This window comes from Talpa occidentalis, unplaced genomic scaffold (assembly GCF_014898055.3).
Source record: "Talpa occidentalis isolate TD23 unplaced genomic scaffold, MPIMG_talOcc4v2.1 talOcc4.7, whole genome shotgun sequence".
NCBI lineage: Eukaryota > Metazoa > Chordata > Mammalia > Eulipotyphla > Talpidae > Talpa > Talpa occidentalis.
In genome coordinates this window covers 23,267,804-23,288,489 of record NW_023605083.1, presented here as the reverse complement: position 1 = coordinate 23,288,489, position 20,686 = coordinate 23,267,804, and the positions used below count along the sequence as shown (strand labels likewise).

Below are 20,686 nucleotides of genomic sequence, written 5' to 3'. Positions count from 1 at the left end.
GAAGTAATCAGTGCCAGAAATTGGTCAGTCAATTTAAAAAGTAGCAACAAAAGCAGAGAGTCATAAAAAAAATGATGCGGATAGTATTACATATTTTGTTTTCACTTAAAATTTAAATATACTTATTTTCCAGTTTTTTTAATGTAGACCAAGGTCTTCAAGCGTGTCAGTTGATTATAATTTCATATTTTTGTTGCATGTGCTGCCCTTATGAATGAATCATTTGTAATTTCCAACTTCGTTTCTGTTAATCAATGCAACAAACCTTTAGAAGTTGCAAAGAATTCTGAGGACCAAATCCATCCCATTTTTCTATTTCTGTAATCTTCCCATATCTAATTTAACCACAAAAATTTTAGTTGCCTTGGTTGAGTTTCCAGCATTCAGCTAAGTTTTTATAGAAACCACACTTTCCTTTTCACACCCGTATTTCATTGATTTACATAACGGCTAATGCTAATTTGCAATTGGCATAGAAACTGTGAGAACAAATACAGTGGACTCTTGGCAAGCAAACATGCTAATTAATAAAACAGAAATACGCAGAATATAAAAGAAATCTCTTAACTGTGAGTTTCTACCTGACAGGGCAAGGTTTCACCAAGGACAGCAAGCTTATCGTTTACTCAGTGACTCATTTAAGTAATGGTCGATGAGGAGAGCTTTCTATACCTGTTTGATGCTCAATTGGAAAAATAAATCTTAATAGGAGGAAGTATTATGAAAAGGAGAGGCCAGATGAGAAACCAGAGTACTGATTTTATATTGTACTGATTTCTACCAATGTATTAGCTATGACCACAAAAAAGAAACCTTTTGCCTTAATACTGCTTTTCATTTCTCCAACAGGAATATGTTCCCTGAGAACCTTGTCCAAGCCTGTTTTCAGCAGGTAATGACATTTGCCCTCAAGTGGCTCCTTTCTTCCCACTGTTAATTAAATTTCCCCCTTCTGGTGTGATCCAAGAAATGAAATTAGTCCATCAAAACTGGAAGCAGGAAACACGCCTGTGAACAGGGGAATTTCAGGAGACTCTGTCCTTCTCCCTTGTCTTCCCAACCTCAGGGAACTGCATGTCATTGCTGACCCTGCTCACTTTTCCACTGTGCTAATTCAGATGGAGGGCTCAAATAGAGCAAGTCAGACACCTGCTAAACCATGAGTGCTTTAAAATGTGGCCTAGTACCTGTTGTGGAGAACCACCTTATATTTGTAAAGATACTTAGGCCCTCTGTAGATGTAATGCAGTGAAAAGGTAGCCCTCTACTCCTCATTCATTTGCCTTTCACATGGGAAATCAGTATTTCACCTCTATAGATGGTTAGTATTCCTGCTATTAGGCCTTTTCCTTGATCATTCCATTCTCATTGCTGATACTCTACAGAGCCAACATAACCCAGTCATGATTTCCTCTAGAAGAGTTCAGTAATCTCTTCACTCCATTTCCTTCAAGGCTTTCTCTCTTGTTTATCACTTTAAGTCACAGCTGAGCCTAATACAAACTGCAGTATTCATTTACATAAATTACATGAACAGAGACCTCTGTGTACAGTGACAAAAATGGCAATTAAATTGCTCCCTGCCAACCTCCACGAGGCACAGAATCACCTCTATTTCAGAGGTGCCTTTGCAGTTTAGCCACAGTAGTCATTTGTAAGGCTCTTGGTGTTGGCAGAATCTGTAGGAGTCACATTTATGCCCATGTAACAGTATACTAGCTCCTTCTTAAACCTCTATGCTAAAACTTGGGGAATTTAACAGAAATCTCACTCACAGAATAGCCATAAAGTGACTGTTGATTTTGGGACAAACACGTAGTTCTTCATGTTTATTAAAGTCATGGTGACTACATTCATCAAAGTGATTAAAATAATAAATGAATAAATAAATAGAAACAAAAATGATTAACAGGATTCCTGTAGAGTCCTTTGTTATAGCACCTTCAAATAAAACCTATAATTTCTTTTATATTAGTGCCCCCATTAACTCTCCCTTTATTATGAAAGTGAGAGAAATATTCTGATATGAATGGTTCTTGTGGGAATCAAGGGTTTGGATTTCTTAATTCCACTTTTGCTTCCAAGGCCTCATGGGTCATACTATCAAAAACTGGAGCTAACTGAGCTGTTGGAGGGTGAACCCTTCAGCAGCAATTATTTGGACAAAGTAGCATATTTCTGTGGTTGAGCCTTACAAGCTTAAAAACCTCATTTTTGTTTGTTTCTTTGTCCTCCTTTTTCCTCCAACATGCAGTACAAAACCAAGCGTGAAGAAGTGCAGCCTCCCAGTGAGCCGGAGACAAACATTACAGAAGCACCGATCACAGCCATCATGACAACTGCAGTTTCCAAGGTACCTCTCCCTTCCTTATCACTTGCTCAGCCTTCCCTCTTCAGCAGAGCTGAGTCCTAAGTGAGCAAGAGGTGGAAATACAGTTGATCACCATTATTCACAGATTCCACATTTGTGAATTCACCTACTAGCTAAAATATAATTTATAATACCAAAATTAATACTCACAGTACTTTCATGGTCATTAACAGACTTACAAAGAGCAGTGAAAACTTTTAAATCATTCAGTGCACATGTTCCCAGCAGAGGATGAATAAAGCTATGCCTTCTTTTTTCAACTCTCACACTATAACCTTGTCCTGCCACATTTTCCACATTCTTGTGCTTTTTCTTGGTGATTTCACTGTTTAAAGTGTTTTCACTGTTTAAAAACAGTGCTGAAATGCCATTGAGTGTTTCTGAGCACAGGAAGGCTGTGGTATGCTTGGAGAATATAAGTGTGTTACTCTTCATTCAGGCATGAGTTGTAGTGTGTTGGTTATAAGTTCAACATCACTCAACAGTATATGTTAAATAATGTCTTTGAACAGAAATTCACATAAGGCAAGATTTTATGCTGATAATTAACAAAAATGTTGTGGTCATTGGTTCCTAGAAACCTAATCCTTTATTTCTCTAGGAACAATGATTCAATACATTCTAATAAGCAGCTCTCCTGCCCATCTGTGACTATGCAGGTGGCTCCCTTTTCTCTCTCCTTTTCCTGATAAACCTGTTCTTTTAAAATATAAAATATATTCACTAATAAAGTGTTGGTGCCCACTTTAGAGGACATAGCTACCAAGAATAAGGAAAATGGACTGTACCACATACAGAAAAGAATGAGCCCTTTTGCCTCTATATCTCTGCCACTCCTTAGAGTTGAATTGGGCTCCTCCAGGGCCTATTCTAGCCTCATTCGGCCGTGTGAACAGAGAATGCAGACCCACAGTGGCTTCTCGTAGATTCTCTGCCCAAATGTTAACTAAGCATCCAGAGTTTTTCCGACGTCAAAAGGCCATGCCGTGTACATTATGTCATATGCGTAAGTGGGACTGGAAACAATGCTCTAGAATCAAGCACATCAATGTATCTGAAGCAGACTTATGAACATTCTTCCAAGCAAAAGAAATAGACTGTGAGTAGCCTCATCTCTGTTTAGGAAAGGTTTTGCATTAAAATCAATGTTTTTTAAGAGTTTGGGTGATTTCAGCATTGGAGAATAGACTGTGTTAGCTGGAAGTAATAGCCTCATAGTGATGTAATGGATTTCTCCTGAAGATTCTCTGTCTTTACATAGGGAAGATAGATTAAAGTGAAAATGAAATATTCAATATACTTTCAGAATTCACATTAAGTACACTATGGCTGGCTCTCTGCTTCTTCCCACCGTAACTTCTCTGACTGGCTCAGTGACTGTCCACAATTGGGCTCCTCTCTAGTTTCTCAGCTTACTTCCTGGTGGGCCCCCTATGTTCTATATTATTCAGATCTGCCTCCTCAGTTACTCCTAACTGCCTTTCCATGTAGTTCCATGAAAATGTTATGAGCATCCTCCCTGTGCCAGGCCCTACAGGGCACTGGGTTTACAGGGCACTGAGTTTAAAAGAGTGAAAAGACAAGTGTGGCATCTGCCTTCACGGGAAGAATGGTGACTGTTGTAATAGAGAAGACCAGGGTACTGTGTGGCATTCAATGGGGAAGTTTAAATTTGCTTGGGGCTATAAAGGATAGTAGGAATCATCAAAGCAAGGTACAGAGGCTAGTACATAATGACTTTTGCCTTTGCTTACCATTTTTCTGGAATATGCTTTCATCTTTTGGTTTCCTTCTCCTCAGACCTAGCTTTCCCTAACCTCATGGCTATCATTTCTGCCCCCAATCTTCATATGACGGCTGTGCAATTAATTATACATCATCTTTTATCTTGTCTCTCCAGCTGCATTTTAAGACTGAATGCTGTCACCAGTGCAGTTAGCACTTTCAAACTGCTCGATAAATATGGGTTTGTTTCTATTAGATCATAATTTCGAAATGACTGGTACCCCAATGACTTGTTGATGTAATTCTTTATAAACCTAGTTTGCACCACTCAAATTACATTATCTCCTTATGAAATCTGAGTAAATCTCATGTTGTACCACTCAGATTAAGTTATCACTCAAGAAATCTCATGTTGTTCTTACCAAGAATAAAGCAAAGGAATGGTACATAGTTATAGGTATCTGGCTAATATATTTTTAAAGTTGCTGAAATAAATATTGTTGGTCATCTGAGATTCAAGGCAGTACCATGTTACTGTGTTTCATTATCAGGATAAAACAGTAAAATATCCTAAAAATGTTCCCACTGGTAAATATTTTGTGTTTCTTGCATTATTATTTTTTTAAAGATTTATTTATTTATTTGTTTATTTATTTATACAAGCACTGGGTACAGTCAGAAGCGCGGGAGGGTGAGAGAATTCACCAGAGCCAGAGGGGAGAGCAGAGCAGGCAGACTGACAAAATACACTGCTGAGGGGGCAGCGGGTGGCAGGAGAGGTCTGCGCGCCATGCGGGACCCTTGCCCGGCGGCCGGGGATCGAACCAGCACTGTAGAGGCTGTGGGCAGTTTCGCAACCCAGCGCTCAACCGCTGCACCACTGGGGAGGCCCTGTTTCTTGCATTATTAATTCCTATCTTTTTTTTTTTTTATGCAGGCTGCATATGTAGCTAGTAGTTGAAATAAGTCCTGAGGAATGCCTTGATCTTAAAATCCCTATTAAAATTGTAAGGCAATCCAGAATAAAAAATCTTCAAGAGATATATTCAGTATGGTCTTATTGAGAGAGAAAAAGACAAAAAGCAGTTCAAGCTTTAATGGCAGATAGTGGGAGCAGTACAATTTGTTGGATTCGTAGGTTGTTTTTTGTTGTTGTTGTTTGTTTGTTTTTAAAGGTTTTCCTAAGATTGTTGACACTGACTGGTAGATCACAAGTTTATTATGTCTGACTATCATCTTCATTTCAGGGCCTTTATATTCTAACAAGATTATAATCATGCATCTCTATATGTTTTTGGTTTTGATCCACAGAACCAAACAAAGGATTACAAAATTGTAGGCATGTATTCAGATGGAATAAATGTCCTGGGCTTGATTGTCTTTTGCCTTGTCTTTGGACTTGTCATTGGAAAAATGGGAGAAAGAGGACAGATTCTGGTGGATTTCTTCAATGCTCTAAGTGATGCAACCATGAAAATTGTTCAGATCATTATGTGGTGAGCTACATCAGTTAATGCCATCTTGCTTTCCCTAATGACTCTCCCATCAAAACTAGAATGAAGAGATTTAGATTTCTCAACTGACTTCACCACAGAGAGGATAATCACAATAGCAAGATACTAGAGTATTAAATAATTTTATGTATTAGATGTTATCTCACTAACAAAAGTCCAGATATCAGCCATTATTTTCTACCAAAATTCCAGATCATCATATACCCAATCAGCATTCCTGTAAGAAGTAACTCTTAAAGGAATTATTTGAAGGAGCTCCTTTCCTTATTAGGCCCCTTGTAGAAGTGATATTCAGAACACAGCCAAGGTATAGCCCATCTAAATGAAATCTACCATTGGGTGAACACATCGGTGGTACACCGAAGTATCTGCCCAGTCCCTAGAGATGCCAAAAAGTCCACCTAGCCTAAAAGACTTCTGCCCACTTTTCTCATTTTGAGTTGGTTCAATGTTATTTAATCCAAAGTATAGACATTGTTGACAGAAAGTGTTCAGCTATTTCTGTCATTTAATCCTGCTGAACCTCTGTTTGACCATCCATAAAACAAGATGACAAACGTCTGCACTAGATTAGGAGAAGTACAGTAAGTGCAGAGATGCATGTAACCCAACACAAAGCATGTAATTACTGCTTCACAAACAGATGTTACTACCAATTCTTACTAATCGTATTGCTCTGTTTCTGCTACTACTACCTGGGGAACAGATGACCATGGCTAAAAAGAGCCTATGTGACATATTTGGAGGGGCAAGCTTGCAGATGTGGCAATCTGCAGAGTGGAATATGCACCAGTTTAACCATGTGTTCTCTCCAAGTTTGCCTTATTGTAGTCACTTAAGGGCTAGAACTTAAGGTGCACACAGGTGCTGAAACCTCGAGCCAGCATGGTCCACCAGGACCTGAACCTAAGACCTTAGCTTCATTGTGTGCCCTGTACTCTTCCCAGCTGAGTGCACTCACCAAGCTGAGGGTGCATGTCTGACTCGTTTCTTCCCCACCAAGCCCACCCTGAGAAAACCCCTGATGATGGAAGCATGTCTTTTTTGTTTTTGTTTTAGTTACATGCCACTCGGCATCTTGTTCCTGATTGCTGGGAAGATCATAGAAGTTGAAGACTGGGAAATATTCCGTAAGCTAGGCCTTTACATGGCCACCGTCATCAGTGGGTATGTTAGACTTGAGAGAAGAAACAGAAATTTCATTTGAGCCAATGGATTGCTGCTGAAAGACTGAGTTTCAGTTGGTTAAAATCGACTTCTCTCCCACATATAGGGAAAGATGGGGTTTAGAGATAAGAGAGCAAGCGGGAGGTGCCCTTTACCAGCTGCACTGGAGGTGGATCACACTGTGCTAATTGCCATATCTTGGCAGAACAGTCTAGACCAGCCTTTGCTGCCACCTTTTATTGAATTTTAAAATGTTTTCTTACAAGAGCAAAACCCACTGGTAGCCGGTCTTGGCTATCTCTCTTGGCTACTTCCTTAATGATGGAAACTAACAAAACAAGTAAGAATAGCCCCCTGACCCATGTACCTTGAGCCTGAAAAAAATTAGACAGGACCTCCATGAAATCAGACTAGAGTAAATGGCAACAAGGAAGGCTGGTTGTCCCAACCCTTATAGTGGTGCTGGTAACCACTGCCATGCCCCAAGTGTCAGAAAGTATGCTGGGAAAATCCTCAAGAAGGAATTGTGTAAAACAGGGAGGCAATAGGAGACCAGTTGTTTGCATAATTATTAGAGCCCAGTTACTGGTTCCTTGAGGGGAGATATGGTAGGATAGATTATGATTGATGCCTCTAGACATAGTTAGGGGCAAGGTATATCACATGCTCTAAGAAATACGAACTAAGGGAATGAGTAAACATTGTCAGTTTGACTCCTGCAGGTCAGTGCCCCCAAACACCTAACTGGAGCAATCAACTCATCTATTGGAACTCGATTAAACTGGGAGCTTACATTAAACAGCATTTGGCTTTTAATCTCGTTAACTAAAATCCACCTCTGCTGGCCAGTGGAGAAGGATCTCTGTTTTCAATGACCATTTCTTATTATTTCAGCTTTGAAAAATGATCTGTTAACTCTTAAGTTGTCCCTTACACACTCATGTCGTCTGCTGAATCAGTCTCATTTCTTAACTCCCCTACTTTGTGTAGCCTGTATATTTCCATATGAAACAAGAAATAGTTTTAGAAGATAGGAATAGTAAAGAAAAGAGTGCATCCTGAAGCATGACTGTGACTTTCTCTTTCCTGCAACCCCAACTTCCCTCCTAGACAGTGGGTGCCATCTAGCAAGACAACAGCAAGATCTGGACTTCTAGAAGGGCTAAGTATAGGGCTATAATAGGTGTGTATGAGCAGAAGAGTTAGCTCAAACTGGAAAGGTGAGGGAAAGCTTCCCAGAGAAGGGAGAAGTTTCATTGAATCTTTTTTTGTAATTTTATTTTTATATTCCCCATACAATTGCAACCCCCTTATTTTGACCTCAATGCCCCCTTTCCCCGCCCCCACCCCCCATAGTGTGTCTCTGGTTCATAGTTGTTTGTTGATTTTGATTTTTTCTTTCTTATAGTTATTCTCATTGAATCTTAAAGAGGAAGAATTCAGCACAAAGGAAGTGAAACAGTTTAGCTTAGTGAGCATGAATAGCACTTGCAGGGCTTGGAGCATGACCTGACTATTCTGTGAGCTCTGAAATGTGTATTCAGCTCTTGACCTTGCTGCTAACTTGGACTTCATTTGCTGAGTGAACTCATATATCCTCATACATGGAATGGGGACATATATTCCAGCCCTGTATCTCATTTTCTTATTGGGTCTTTGTGAAAATTGAATGTTGTGAATAAAAAAGCTATTTGAAAAGGTGATATCATGGATGAATCTGTTTCCCTCTCATTTACAGGCTTGTAATACACTCCATTGTAATTCTCCCCCTGATATATTTCATAGTCGTACGAAAGAACCCTTTCCGATTTGCCATGGGAATGGCACAAGCTCTCCTGACAGCTCTGATGATATCCTCCAGGTAAAGAAAAGAGGGGTGTCTGGAAGAAATCTCTGACCCAAGAGATTTTCACCTCACTTGATAAAGCACTGGCTGCAACTTGTGGTTGTGTGGCTGCCTCTAATTTGAGAAATGGCCTCCATATTTTCTACCCATGTCCTTGAACATATTTCTTCACTTTGTTCAACATGTCCTACCCTCTTGAAATGGCCTGTAACCCATGAAGGGGTTATGATATATCTGGGAGCAATGGCAAGCAGACCATCTTCTGATTTCTGCAACTGCCAAAAATGCTAGAATGACTTTGAATCTTTGTTTAGTTTTTAAATAGCAGTATCTCTTCAGACAGGGCATGAGAACTAGGACTCATAGACCATAAGTTCTTGTCTCTTTTAATCACACAGTTCAGCAACACTGCCTATCACTTTCCGCTGTGCTGAAGAAAAGAACCACGTGGACAAGAGGATCACTAGATTTGTGTTGCCAGTTGGTGCTACAATCAACATGGATGGGACCGCACTCTATGAAGCAGTGGCAGCTGTGTTTATTGCACAGTTGAATGACCTGGACTTGAGCATTGGGCAGATCATCACTATCAGGTGGGACATGGTGTCACACTCATTTTCATCTCTGTTACTGAAATTATTTAAGTAAAAATGATCCCATAGTGGATTGATTTTCTTGGCCTACAAAGTCCCTTCCAAGATTAAACAAACTATTTTAAAAAGTAGAATTGTGGGGCCTCCCCGGTGGTGCAGCAGTTGAGCGCTGGGTTGCGAAGCTGCCCGCAGCCTCTGCAGCACTGGTTCAATCCCTGGCCACCCGGCGAGGGTCCCACATGGCGCGCAGACCTCTCCTGCTGCCCGCTGCTCCCCTCAGCAGTGTACTTTGTCAGTCTGTCTGCTCTGCTCTCCGCTCTGGCTCTGGTGAATTCTCTCACCCTCCCGCGCTTCTGACTGTACCCAGTGCTTGTATAAATAAATAAATAAATCTTAAAAAAAAAAAAAAAAGAATTGTGGGGTATAGGATGTCTGCTTTGGGTCTAGCCAAAGGCATCACTCTGTTCTCAGTTCAGTGCACCCACCAGGGGCTATCAGTGCACCCATCAGAGTAAGTCCAAGGACTAAGAACCAGTCCCATCTTTCAAGGGTTCCCCAGTAGATAGGGGATACAGAGATACCTAAATAAAGGCTAAGTGGTATAATAAGCACTATAAAAGAGGTTTGAATGGGGACCACAGAGGGCACCAAGGAAGGAAGAGTTGGCTCTATCTAGGAAGGTGAGGAAAGGCTTCCCTGAGGATGAAAAAGTTTACATAAGTCTTAGAAGAAGAATAAGAAAATAGTAAAATATAAAGGAAGCTAAGGGCTTTTTTTGATAAAGGGGATAACATGCTCGTGATATAACCATGGCCTAGTTACAGAGTATAGATTATTATTCTCCACATCATAAAGAGTATAATATAGAGAATATAAATAAATGTGCAGGCAGGGGATCAAATCATGAAAGACCTTGTATGGGGAGCCCATGGAAGGACCTTAGAAATCTTTCATATTATCAAAAGATTTGTAAAAGTAACCAGAAAGTTGGTGGATAACTGGATGGAAGGAGGAACCATAAGCTCAAAGCCCAGTTAGGTGACTATTACAGAAGTCCAGGTATTAAAGATATACATCATATACTGACAGTGGAAATGGAGAAAAGCTAATGAATTCAAGAGGCATCAGTTGTATTCATAGGTCATTCATAGGATGAACCCAAGATTGGTGGATGGTTCTAAATTGGCGCACAGTGCTTAACAAAACCGAAGCTAGTATAAAAGAAACAAGTGTACCTGGAAGGATGAAGAGCTTATGCTTTTTCTCACACTGAATTCAGAATGCTTTTAAGATATTTATATGGAAATATACAGTGAGAAATGTGGTCCTGGCAGCAGATACAGAAGTTAGGCTCAGCAGCTTAATGGTGGCCATCTAGCATGAGTCAGGAGTCAATTATTTGTGTTTGAATCAGCTTCACAGTGATTAGCTGTGACCGTGACCAAGTAACTTGAATCCTCTAAGTTTTTGTTTTCTCACCTGTAAAATGAGGATAATAAGGTATAGGGCCAGGAAGAGCACAGACCAGGTTGTCTATGATCCGAGCAGAGCAAACAGGTAAAGGAGGAGTCCTGGAGCCCCTGGTGGCTTTCTCTGGCTTTTATTAAGCATTCACATGTAATGCAGCAACCAGGTACACAGCAGACACGGTTGTGGGTTGGGGGGAGCCAGGAGACTGGCAGGCCTCCAAGCCCCCAGCAAGTCTTCACTCTGGGCTTCTCGGGCCTTCTTTCTCCCCTTCTCTCTCCTGCCTCTTCCCTGCTTCTACTTCTCTTGGCGAATATCTCAATACTGCTGCCATGGCCCACAGAAGTAGACAACATAACTTATACCAATGTAACAAAATGCAGGTGCCCCTTCAGGCGATCCTAATGGCGGAGGACAGAAAAGCTTGAAAACCATTTACCCTACATAATGGTACTTAGATTTGCATATTAAATGTTAGAATAGTGCCTAAGCATAGTGAGCACTTAGTGAATGCTGAGAATGGATATTATGCAGGGAGAGTTCGTAGAGAAGGAAAAAAACTAAGGACAGATGCCTGGAAAATCCTAATATTGATGGCAAGCAGGGAAGAGGGCATCCAAGAGATAATGAGAAGGAACAGAAAGAGAGGAAACCTAGAGAAGAGAGATTTTCTAGGATGAAATAAATGGTCAATGGACTCAGATATTGCAAAAAATTCTAGTCAAATGAAGACTAAATTTGTCAACTCAAGTAAATGGTCCGCGGCAAAAATGTCATTACAGTATTTTGCCGGAGTTGTTTCTCTGGAATAGCACTATTTAATACGGTAACCAATAGAGCTGGTGGCTACCACATCAGATAGAGAAGACAAAGAAGGTTCCATCATTGGGCCTCCCCGGTGGCGCAGCGGTTGAGCGCTGGGTTGCGAAGCTGCCCGCGGCCTCTGCGGCGCCGGTTCAATCCCCGGCTGCTCCCCGGCCACCAGAGGAGGGTCCCACATGGCGCGCAGACCTCTCCTGTCGCCCGCTGCTCCCCTCAGCAGTGTACTTCGGTCCTTCTGCCTGCTCTGCTCCCCGCTCTGGCTCTGGTGAATTCTCTCACCCTCCCGCGCTTCTGACTGTACCCAGTGCATGTATAAACAAAACAAACAAACAAGCAAACAAATAAATAAAGAAAAACATGCCTCTATTAAAAAAAAAAAAATTTAAAAAAAAAAAAAAGAAGGTTCCATCATTGTAGAAATAGATTCTGTCAGTGTAGGTTCAATCACTGAAAGTAGAAAGTTCTGCTGGACAATGTTGCTTTGAAGTCATGGATTGAATCTAGCCTTTCCAAGTTAACTCACTCACGCATCCCCAGCACTTGGAATGGGCATAAATTCTAGGCATAAAGTAAGCTCTAACAGTGTTCTAGTTCAGTACATTGTTAAATCTTCCCCAACCATAGAAGATAAAGTATTCATTGCATTTGCTTAAAATTGACCAAAGACACACGCAGAATACACCATTTGATATATCGGCTGAAAAACTATACTGATGCTGCATAATCTATAAAAAGTGTTTAGTGGCTTAAAGAAACCCATGCCAAAAATGCTGGAGTTAGGGTGATAGTTTGAACAGCAGCAAGTTAAAACTGAAACCTTGAATCATGTCTGAGGAAGCTTCTGCTCCACAACCACCACTTGGTTACAGCAGTTACGGCCACACTTCCCTGTGTCTTTTCCTAACCTCCCTTACCCCAGCCTGTCTGCACTGAACTGATTTCAAGGAGTGATTGTATGAGGTGTCAGCTCTTTCAGGTATTTGCAGCCTGTGATGAATTCCTTCCTCTGTGTCATTCATGGGTTTCTAGATCTTTCTTTTCCCTTTAAATCTGACTACTAGAGGAATAGACTTTGGGCCTAGAGTCTAAATAATCAAGTCACATAAAAACCTCTCTTCCTGCTCTGGTGTATTCTTAAATCAGATTTGCTGGTAACTTCTGGCCCAGGGCCAATAACAACAGGCCTAAATAATCATTCATTTACAATAAAAAAAATCCTCTCCAGCTCTACCTAGAAGAGAATGAAATAATTATATTTTAACTTTGCAAGTTACAGTTGTGCCTCATGTGGCAGATAGTTGAAGAGACTTTTGGACCCATCGTCTCTTTCTTCCTGTGGTCTCTGTGGACTAGACATTAAAGAAATACATGCACCATCTACCCCAAAACTTACCCTTTTGTGGATTTATTACATTCACTTATCTAAGGCAACACCTGATCGAAAGTGGGATAATTTTCTTATAATGGAAAATAGTAACATGATTGAAGGCCTATCAAGAGTTTAGAGGGAAAAATTAGCAGCAGTAATAATAGTTGATATTTTATAGTGGTAGTAACAGTACTTATTTTGTAGTAGTAGCAGTAGTAATTGTTATTTTGTAGTAATAATTGTAACAGTGGTAACAATAGAAGTAGAAGCAGCTGCTGCTGTTGTAGAAGTAGCAGAAATGGCTTCAGTTTTTAAGCATCTGCTATATCCAGCAGCTTTCTGCCCACCTATGTTTATGCAGGTGCTTCTTTTTTCCTTTTTCCTAATGAATCTATACTTTTAAAATTAAAAAAAAATCATACAGCATTGAAATAACTTCAGTTTCTCAGTGAGTACTAAGTCAGAACAGATCTAAAGGATTGTATGGGCCTGTTAGAGGAATTGGGACAGGGCTAGAAATCTCTAATTTATTGGAAATCAGTGGCCACAGTGACTGAAGGTAACATACTTGTCAAAGAACTCTGGCCCTGTTGACTGTACCCACAATCACCATCTGCAGCACATCACTATACAGATGAATGGGCAGTAGATACATGAGGCATTATGAACCCACAGGCATACAGACTATGGATAGAACCACGATTCTTAGATAGACTATGGATAGAACAAGATTCATCTTGTTTAAATTGGCAGCTTCTACATGTTCACCTTTCAACCTAATCACATCCCAGAAGCTTTTCTTAGCCCAAGGGTAAGGACACATCCCCAGAAAATGTGGTGGGTATCTCTTCAAGCTCATTCTCATGCAGGGACTTTTCAGGGCATGGTGAGCCCATGTCCTCCAAAATGACAGGATTTAAATAAGGGAGATATTGTGGTGAAAAAACTACACATTTCAGAGAAATAAAGTCCTTTGTGCCACATTTTATCTGCCCAAGGGGGATATTTTTAACTGTATAGTAATGAAGTTCATTTGGCTGCCTCTCCCAGATTCCAGATCTCTCTTCCCTTTGCACAAAGTGCACCCACTGGCAAAAAGGAACAGTCAGGAATAAGCACTTGGACCTTGGACTGGAGCCATAGCTATTTGTAAATTTAGTGCGGAAAAGGGCAGATCTCAGAGCAGTCTTGTGATGTCAAGAAAGTGTGTAAAACCTGCTTGACCATTGCCTCATTCCTTTTCCCTCACCTGAAATACCCTTGCCCATTCACCATTACCACTATTCCTCTACCATCCTTCAAGGCGGCATAAATTCCTGGCGTTGATTAGATACTTAGTATGGGTGGATGAATGGGTGGAAGGAGGAGGGAAGAAAGCAGGTGAAAAAGTACTTGGCACTTGTTTAGGATGAATGCACTCATGAATGGGTAAATAAAACCTTCCATAAATAATCCAGCTGGTAAACTCTTGCTTTCCTCTGGAATCTCTCTCTTTTGCTCATTTTTTATGGCCACTTATGCAGTTCTCTCCACATCCTTGAGTTAGAATATGGCGATATATATACTCCCCTAAGATTCCCACAGCTTCTAATGAGGTGAGCTGGTGCTCAGTAGGTAACAATTTTGTGCTGGCCAATTTGGGGCACAGTAACAGCCATCAGCACTAACTATTTCTGACTGGGAGCCTTGAAGGGAGAAATGGGTATCTAACTTCTCTTGTGTACTGGTATATTTTGGCTACAGTGTCACAGCCACAGCTGCCAGCATCGGAGCTGCTGGTGTGCCCCAGGCTGGCCTGGTGACCATGGTGATCGTGCTGAGTGCTGTGGGCCTGCCTGCTGAGGATGTCACCCTGATCATCGCTGTCGACTGGTTCCTGTAAGTTGGAATAAATGCGCTGTCTCAGCCGGATGGGAAGGCAGGCTTCCACGCAGAATCCGCAGTCAATCATTATTCTCTCCACAGATTGCCTAATGAGCCATCTGTTGCTGCTTTCATTTCCCTCTGACCAGGCCATCTGATAACATGTTTAAAAATTAACTCCTCATAACTTTGAGTAGTGACTTTAATAAGCCACTGATCTCGATTAACTCATTATATCTGATAATGCTCAAGGTTAGGAGATGGGTTTGAGATGAGATAAACATAAAACAATAAAGTGATGAAATATAAAACAAAGCAAAGCCCCAGACATTCCAAACCTCATTGGCTTCTCCAGCCTATCCCAGGCCCAGGTCAGCATCAAAGGTTCAAAGACACCTGGTTCAAAATCAGCCTCTCTTCCCCCAAATCTTCAGAAATCTTAGGAGCAGTGGTATTTTACTGTTTGAACTTGAGTAAGTTCTTTAATCTCTATGAGTCCCAGTTGTTTTATCTGTGAGATGGGAAAGATTCCGTCTATCTTATTGTGTTACAGACTGAGTGAGCTAATATGAAAGGAGTATCTATTGACAGAATCATGTCAGGCAGTATGTGCTCAGTAAATGACCTTGTAATGATTACAATGAGTTGGACCATTCAGGCCTCAACCATCAACTCTATTTCTCCTCTGTCTCTGTTCTGTCTCTGTCTCACATGCACACACGCATACATGTGCACAGTTAAAAAATACAGCGGGCCATCTGGGTGAGAACAAGCCTGGTTCCCAGCTTTCTCCTTGATACCTACTTTGTGCATCGGCCTTCCAGCATTTCAGTCTGGCTCTGTCCCCTGGCCATCAAGGTTAAGTGTAGTTCCATACTGATCCTTCATTCAGAAGGAGCTTAGGCTTACTGGGGAGTACAGTGCTATGTAGCTTGCAAATGACAGCTGAGGTGGTGAAGCATCAAATCTTTGCGTTTTATGATATGGTCACATGCCAGAAGACAAACTCCTGCATAGCTTCCTGGGAAACTGTACCATGTGGGACCCCCTTAGCAGTTGCTACTTCTACAAGGCCCTACTGAGGGCCTTGCAAGATAACCTATCATTGAGGCCAGTGCTTTGATATTTCTTTCTAGGATTATGGTAGATTTGCACTTCTTTCCTTGATCCTTCCTGGAACCAGTAAACTTCCAGTCTGATCCATGACAGACTAGTTGGTCTATAGCAGGGTCTATTTCCATTCATGGCCTTATTCTAAGTAGAAGAAGATTATTCAGAATGAACATATATAACCATTTTTAATCTTTTCTGACCTACGGTTGCAGTTTTCACAAGAATACTCATGTACAAGCTCCTACCTTCTACCAATGTCCTTGTATCAAAAAGGATTCTCCCCTCCCTAGTAGTCCTTCCCTACAAGTCTTGCTGCTGCTTGTCTCTTCACCATGGTGCCTAGGAGTTAAAGTTGGCTAAGGGTGCCTCTAAGGTCCAGGGCTGACCTAAGTTTCCTGGCTCTGTGCTCTGCAGCATCCCTGCTGGCTTATTCATAGAATGATCTAGAGTGATAAAGAAACAAGTATGCCAGGAGCACACGAACACACGGACGATTTGCATGTGTACACACATTCTTGCTTGGCACGAACTCAACTCACAAAACACCCATGTTCTCTCTTAGCCAAGAAAGAACCTAGAAATGCCCAAATGACAGAGATTAAGGGTTAAAGACTTACTGAACTCTGACCCTTCTTCAGCTCTCCAAATATAGGTGTAAAGAGTTTATTCTTTGGGGAGAGATAAAGGATCTTAAGGAGATTGGCACTGAATTTAGAGGAGTCATTGTGACTTACTAGGAGCACAGGCCCAAAGGAACCTCTTTGTTCACTCTGTGCCTTTACCAACCACTGCTGCCCCAGGTCTGTGAGGAGAGGAGCCTCTGATCAGCTATGTGTGAGGACAGCCAATTCCTGCATTTGCTCAATTCATAAGTGAACACCTCAGGTCCTCGCCTCTCTCCAATAGAGAAAGAAAATAGAATCTGGTCCTTCTGTCTGATTCATTCTGTCTTTCTCAGGGACCGGTTCCGGACCATGGTGAATGTCCTTGGTGATGCATATGGTACAGGCATTGTGGAGAAGCTCTCTAAGAAGGAACTGGAGCAGATGGATGTTTCATCTGAAGTCAACATTGTGAACCCCTTTGCCTTGGAATCCACAATACTCGATAATGAAGACTCAGACACCAAGAAGTCCTATGTCAATGGAGGCTTTGCCGTAGACAAGTCTGACACCATCTCATTCACCCAGACCTCACAGTTCTAGAGCCCCTGGCTTCCAATGACTGGGAATGAGGAAAGACATCTTCATGAAAGTCATCTCTTAGAAAATTCAAATTATAATTGAGGAAAAGAAAACACTATTGGCCAATTGTACATTTGATTTGATACACGGACCTCCAGATTACTTTCTATATTGGGATTCACAGCTTTTGTTCTCTGGGTTCTGGGATTTGGGGGTAGTAGGTAAGAGGAAATGAAATTGATAAAAAGAAAAACTGTATTATCTGGAATTTGAAAATTAAGTAAGAGACAACATTTGGAAGTATATCATGTATAACTGTTAGAATTAGATAATGAATATGGAAGAGAAATCACTTTCTCATGCACAGATCAGTGTTTTGGGTTTTTTAAAAAATATTTGTCATTGACTACAAATTTTTACTCAGGCTTTCTATTGGCATGGATTTCCTTTGACCTCTCAAATTTTTATAGATTATAATGCATCTAAACAACACCTCTCCCCCAGTAAATGTGCCAAATTGCCCATTTTAAACTCATCTCCAGCCAATTTCAAAGAAACTGCTTTGAAAGAAAACAGACCAGCACAGTACTGCAATAACAGTTTTAAGATGGGTGTGGGGCTTGGGACAGGGGTGAGGGGACAGCTGGGAGCAGGGAGATGGGTCCTTTTTTCAATGTACTGTATTGGGATGCTGGTAACTCTTAACCAGTGTTCAGTATAGAGCTAGATATATATATATGTATGTATATATTTATTATTTTCATATAATTTGCCAGAGATCAGAATTGAACTGTCAATGTGAAATAAAGAGCTCTCTTTGTACTTGAATAATGATTATGACTCAAATCCAGATCTGCTTCGGGGTTTATCAGAACACCTCTTTCAGAAGCACTAGAATGAAATTTTATTTGATCATTTCACATCTGTATATCGGCCCCAAAGCAGAGAAGTTTTATAGTGATACTTTGAAGTGGCACTGCCATTCATTTACAACTTCCAGATTCTACAGCTGGGAGGGAACCCACATCAGCTCTATGTAAGATTGTATGCAAAAGTGCCACTCAGATAAGGCTAGATGTGTTTTTATCCAACTAAAAGCTTCTTTCTTCCAAGGTCCACTTAAAAACTTTGCCCTTTTGTACCCATCGGGGTACCCAGTGTTGGCAAGCTACCAGCTAAGTTATATTTTAATATGTATTTGATGGGTTGGAAAAACCACCTTGACCAGAAAAACATTGGCCCTACCCTGGATTCTTGTAGAGTAAATCCCACACCATGAGACATAGGTATCAGTGGTTCAGGGAAATTCTTCCATTGTGTGACATTTGTCTCTTCCTCTGGGAAAGATTGTTTTAACGAACTAGTAGTCTAGTAATGTTGGCCCTACTCATTAAAATCCAGTGCTTATCATTTTCCTGCTAATTTATGAAGATAACTTAATTAAGTCTGTACTGTGGCTTCCATCTTGTAAATAATGCTCAACATAAACTTGTTTTTACACTGAGTTCCAAAATAGTTATGTTTCTGTAGTACTGAGTAGCGAATTTAAGCATGAACCCTTTTATATTTTAGAAAAGGTGCCAACAATCATGGAAAAGTAAATAAATGCTTACTATTGACCACCTAGACCTGAAATCTACAAGAGAATGATACTGAATTGTCACATAAACATCATAAATATGGGCCAATGAATCAATGTGAGTTTGAAAGTGCAAATATTGGTAGTGTTTGTAGGAAGTAAATTAACTCTAAATGCAGTTGAATCAATAATTTATCTTAGGCTGCCCCTCCCTTGGCAGTGTGCTCCAATTAGAGGCACTAGAGTTGGCAGAGCTAGTCATGAACTGCAGGTCAGCCTTATTTTGGAGTCAGTTTGTAACCAGCCTCTTAACACAGTGTGCTGTTAACTCATAAAAGAGAACAATGTTCCATTTCAGTCTCAATAAACATATCCATCATTCTTTCTTCCCCGTCTTTTTCTTCCTTTATCTGAATGATGGGTGTGGGAAGGTGGAGACAGTTGGTTCAGGTTGTACATGGATTGCTGTTTTCAAAATTGTTTCTACCCAAGAATGAAAAAGCAGGGCTTGAGGAAAAATAATCTGATGCTTCATGTTAATCAGTGGGGGTTATAAGGTTGAAATCCAGTACCACTATGAATTATCTTTCCTCTACTTCATGACTGAGGTGAAAGGAAAGGTAGAATTTTGTTCGAAATTACTATGATGGGAGATAGTCTTATTTCAATACGTTGATGACTTGGTTTCACTGAAGGACAACCCTGCCCTCTGAGATGTGGCTACAAACTATGAACGGCTGTATTCAGAGAATGTTTTAAATAGATGGTATTGCTGCCTGGAATCTGAGTCATGATAGAGTTCTGCTGATGGGCTCACTCATCTGCAATAAATAGCAAAGGAATGAGCAGCTGCCTTGCCCCACTGAGAGGATAGTATCATAAACATGCTTATCATCTCCTAACCAAACTAAGGATTTGGTTGTCTCAGTGTGCAACATGGGACAAAATACCTAAGAACACAACTCCTTGAGAAAAGAGGCTTGTTTGGAAGAGCTGATGTGCCTGACCAGAGGACACCTCCCCACCATGAGATTTTGATCTTGCCCAAAATATATTCATGTGCAGAGGAAGGGTGTTGCCATCTCTGGAAAATGACTTTATTTTTCAACAAATCTTTGTGAGTCCACTAGGTACAAGGCCCTTTATTAAAACACACCCCATTCTTAGTATAGCTATGGAAAAACTGCATTTGGCTTATAACCAGGCAGGGCGTCAGCCAGTGCTGACTTTACAGGTGTTTAAAAATCCTCCCTCCTGGAACAGAAAGAGAAAATGGTCCTATAGCACCTGAGCAGAATGCTAGAAGGTTCTTTGCTGCAGAATTGATGTTCTATATTCTCTAATTGCCCAGCAAGAGAACACAGAGCCCAGTGAGTGCGCACATAGCTGTGATAGCAGCTTTGTAACACCTGCCAATAATCTAGTCTTTGGTTTTCTCTTCTGTGAAGTGGGGATAGCAAACTTGTGAGACTACTTTAACCATTAAATGAAAAAATATATGTGATGCCCTTAACAAACCGTGTCACACAATGTTTAATAAATGCTGTTGCCCGCATCCCCCCACCCTCCCAAAAGCCTATATCCTAACTCCACATTTACGAAGAGGAAGGGTGATGCCATAGAGATGCAATTTCAATGCTATTTAAGTGTTTCAGGAGCCTTGTCGCTGACACGATTAAGGAAGGTAGCTTTCACCAAGTGTGTTAGCTGGGCTTTTAGAGCAAACAATACATGCAGCCAAGTGAGACTTAATAAACAAATCCCATTCTATAAAGAGGAAGCTCCTTTCTGAAAATGGAACATTTTCATTTAAATAGTATAAGACTTAGAATGTTTTCTCTGGTAAAGCATCATATGGGGACTAAACAAAAACTGGTATTTGCAATCTTTTTCTTCTATGGGCTGAGACATAGAGAGGTGTTTGAGATTTTTGGACTACATGTGTGAAGCTGAGAAGCCACACCCCTTCATCTGTCCTGCAATTAGAATACAACAGGAAGTTCACTTTTGCCACCTTGACCTGTGAAGCTTGAGTGACCTTCCTCCCTGCCTGCCAGAAGTAGACTTTGTTCT

The 20,686-nt window shown here is 40.8% G+C and overlaps 1 protein-coding gene across 2 annotated transcripts in view; it reads left to right on the top strand.

Annotated features, from left to right (window-relative positions):
* The window catches only part of SLC1A1 (solute carrier family 1 member 1), a 140,338-nt gene extending 122,681 nt beyond the window's left edge, over positions 1 to 17,657 (top strand). For both annotated transcript variants that reach the window (XM_054689817.1, XM_037493856.1), the window contains exons 5-12: positions 850 to 892; positions 2,255 to 2,353; positions 5,408 to 5,592; positions 6,670 to 6,777; positions 8,516 to 8,638; positions 9,022 to 9,216; positions 14,618 to 14,752; positions 16,809 to 17,657. In XM_054689817.1, coding sequence (XP_054545792.1) covers positions 850 to 892; positions 2,255 to 2,353; positions 5,408 to 5,592; positions 6,670 to 6,777; positions 8,516 to 8,638; positions 9,022 to 9,216; positions 14,618 to 14,752; positions 16,809 to 17,055 — 1,135 coding nt within the window. In that variant the 3' untranslated portion in view covers positions 17,056 to 17,657. The remainder of the gene's footprint in view (positions 1 to 849; positions 893 to 2,254; positions 2,354 to 5,407; positions 5,593 to 6,669; positions 6,778 to 8,515; positions 8,639 to 9,021; positions 9,217 to 14,617; positions 14,753 to 16,808) is intronic.
* The last annotated feature ends 3,029 nt before the right edge of the window (positions 17,658 to 20,686 follow it).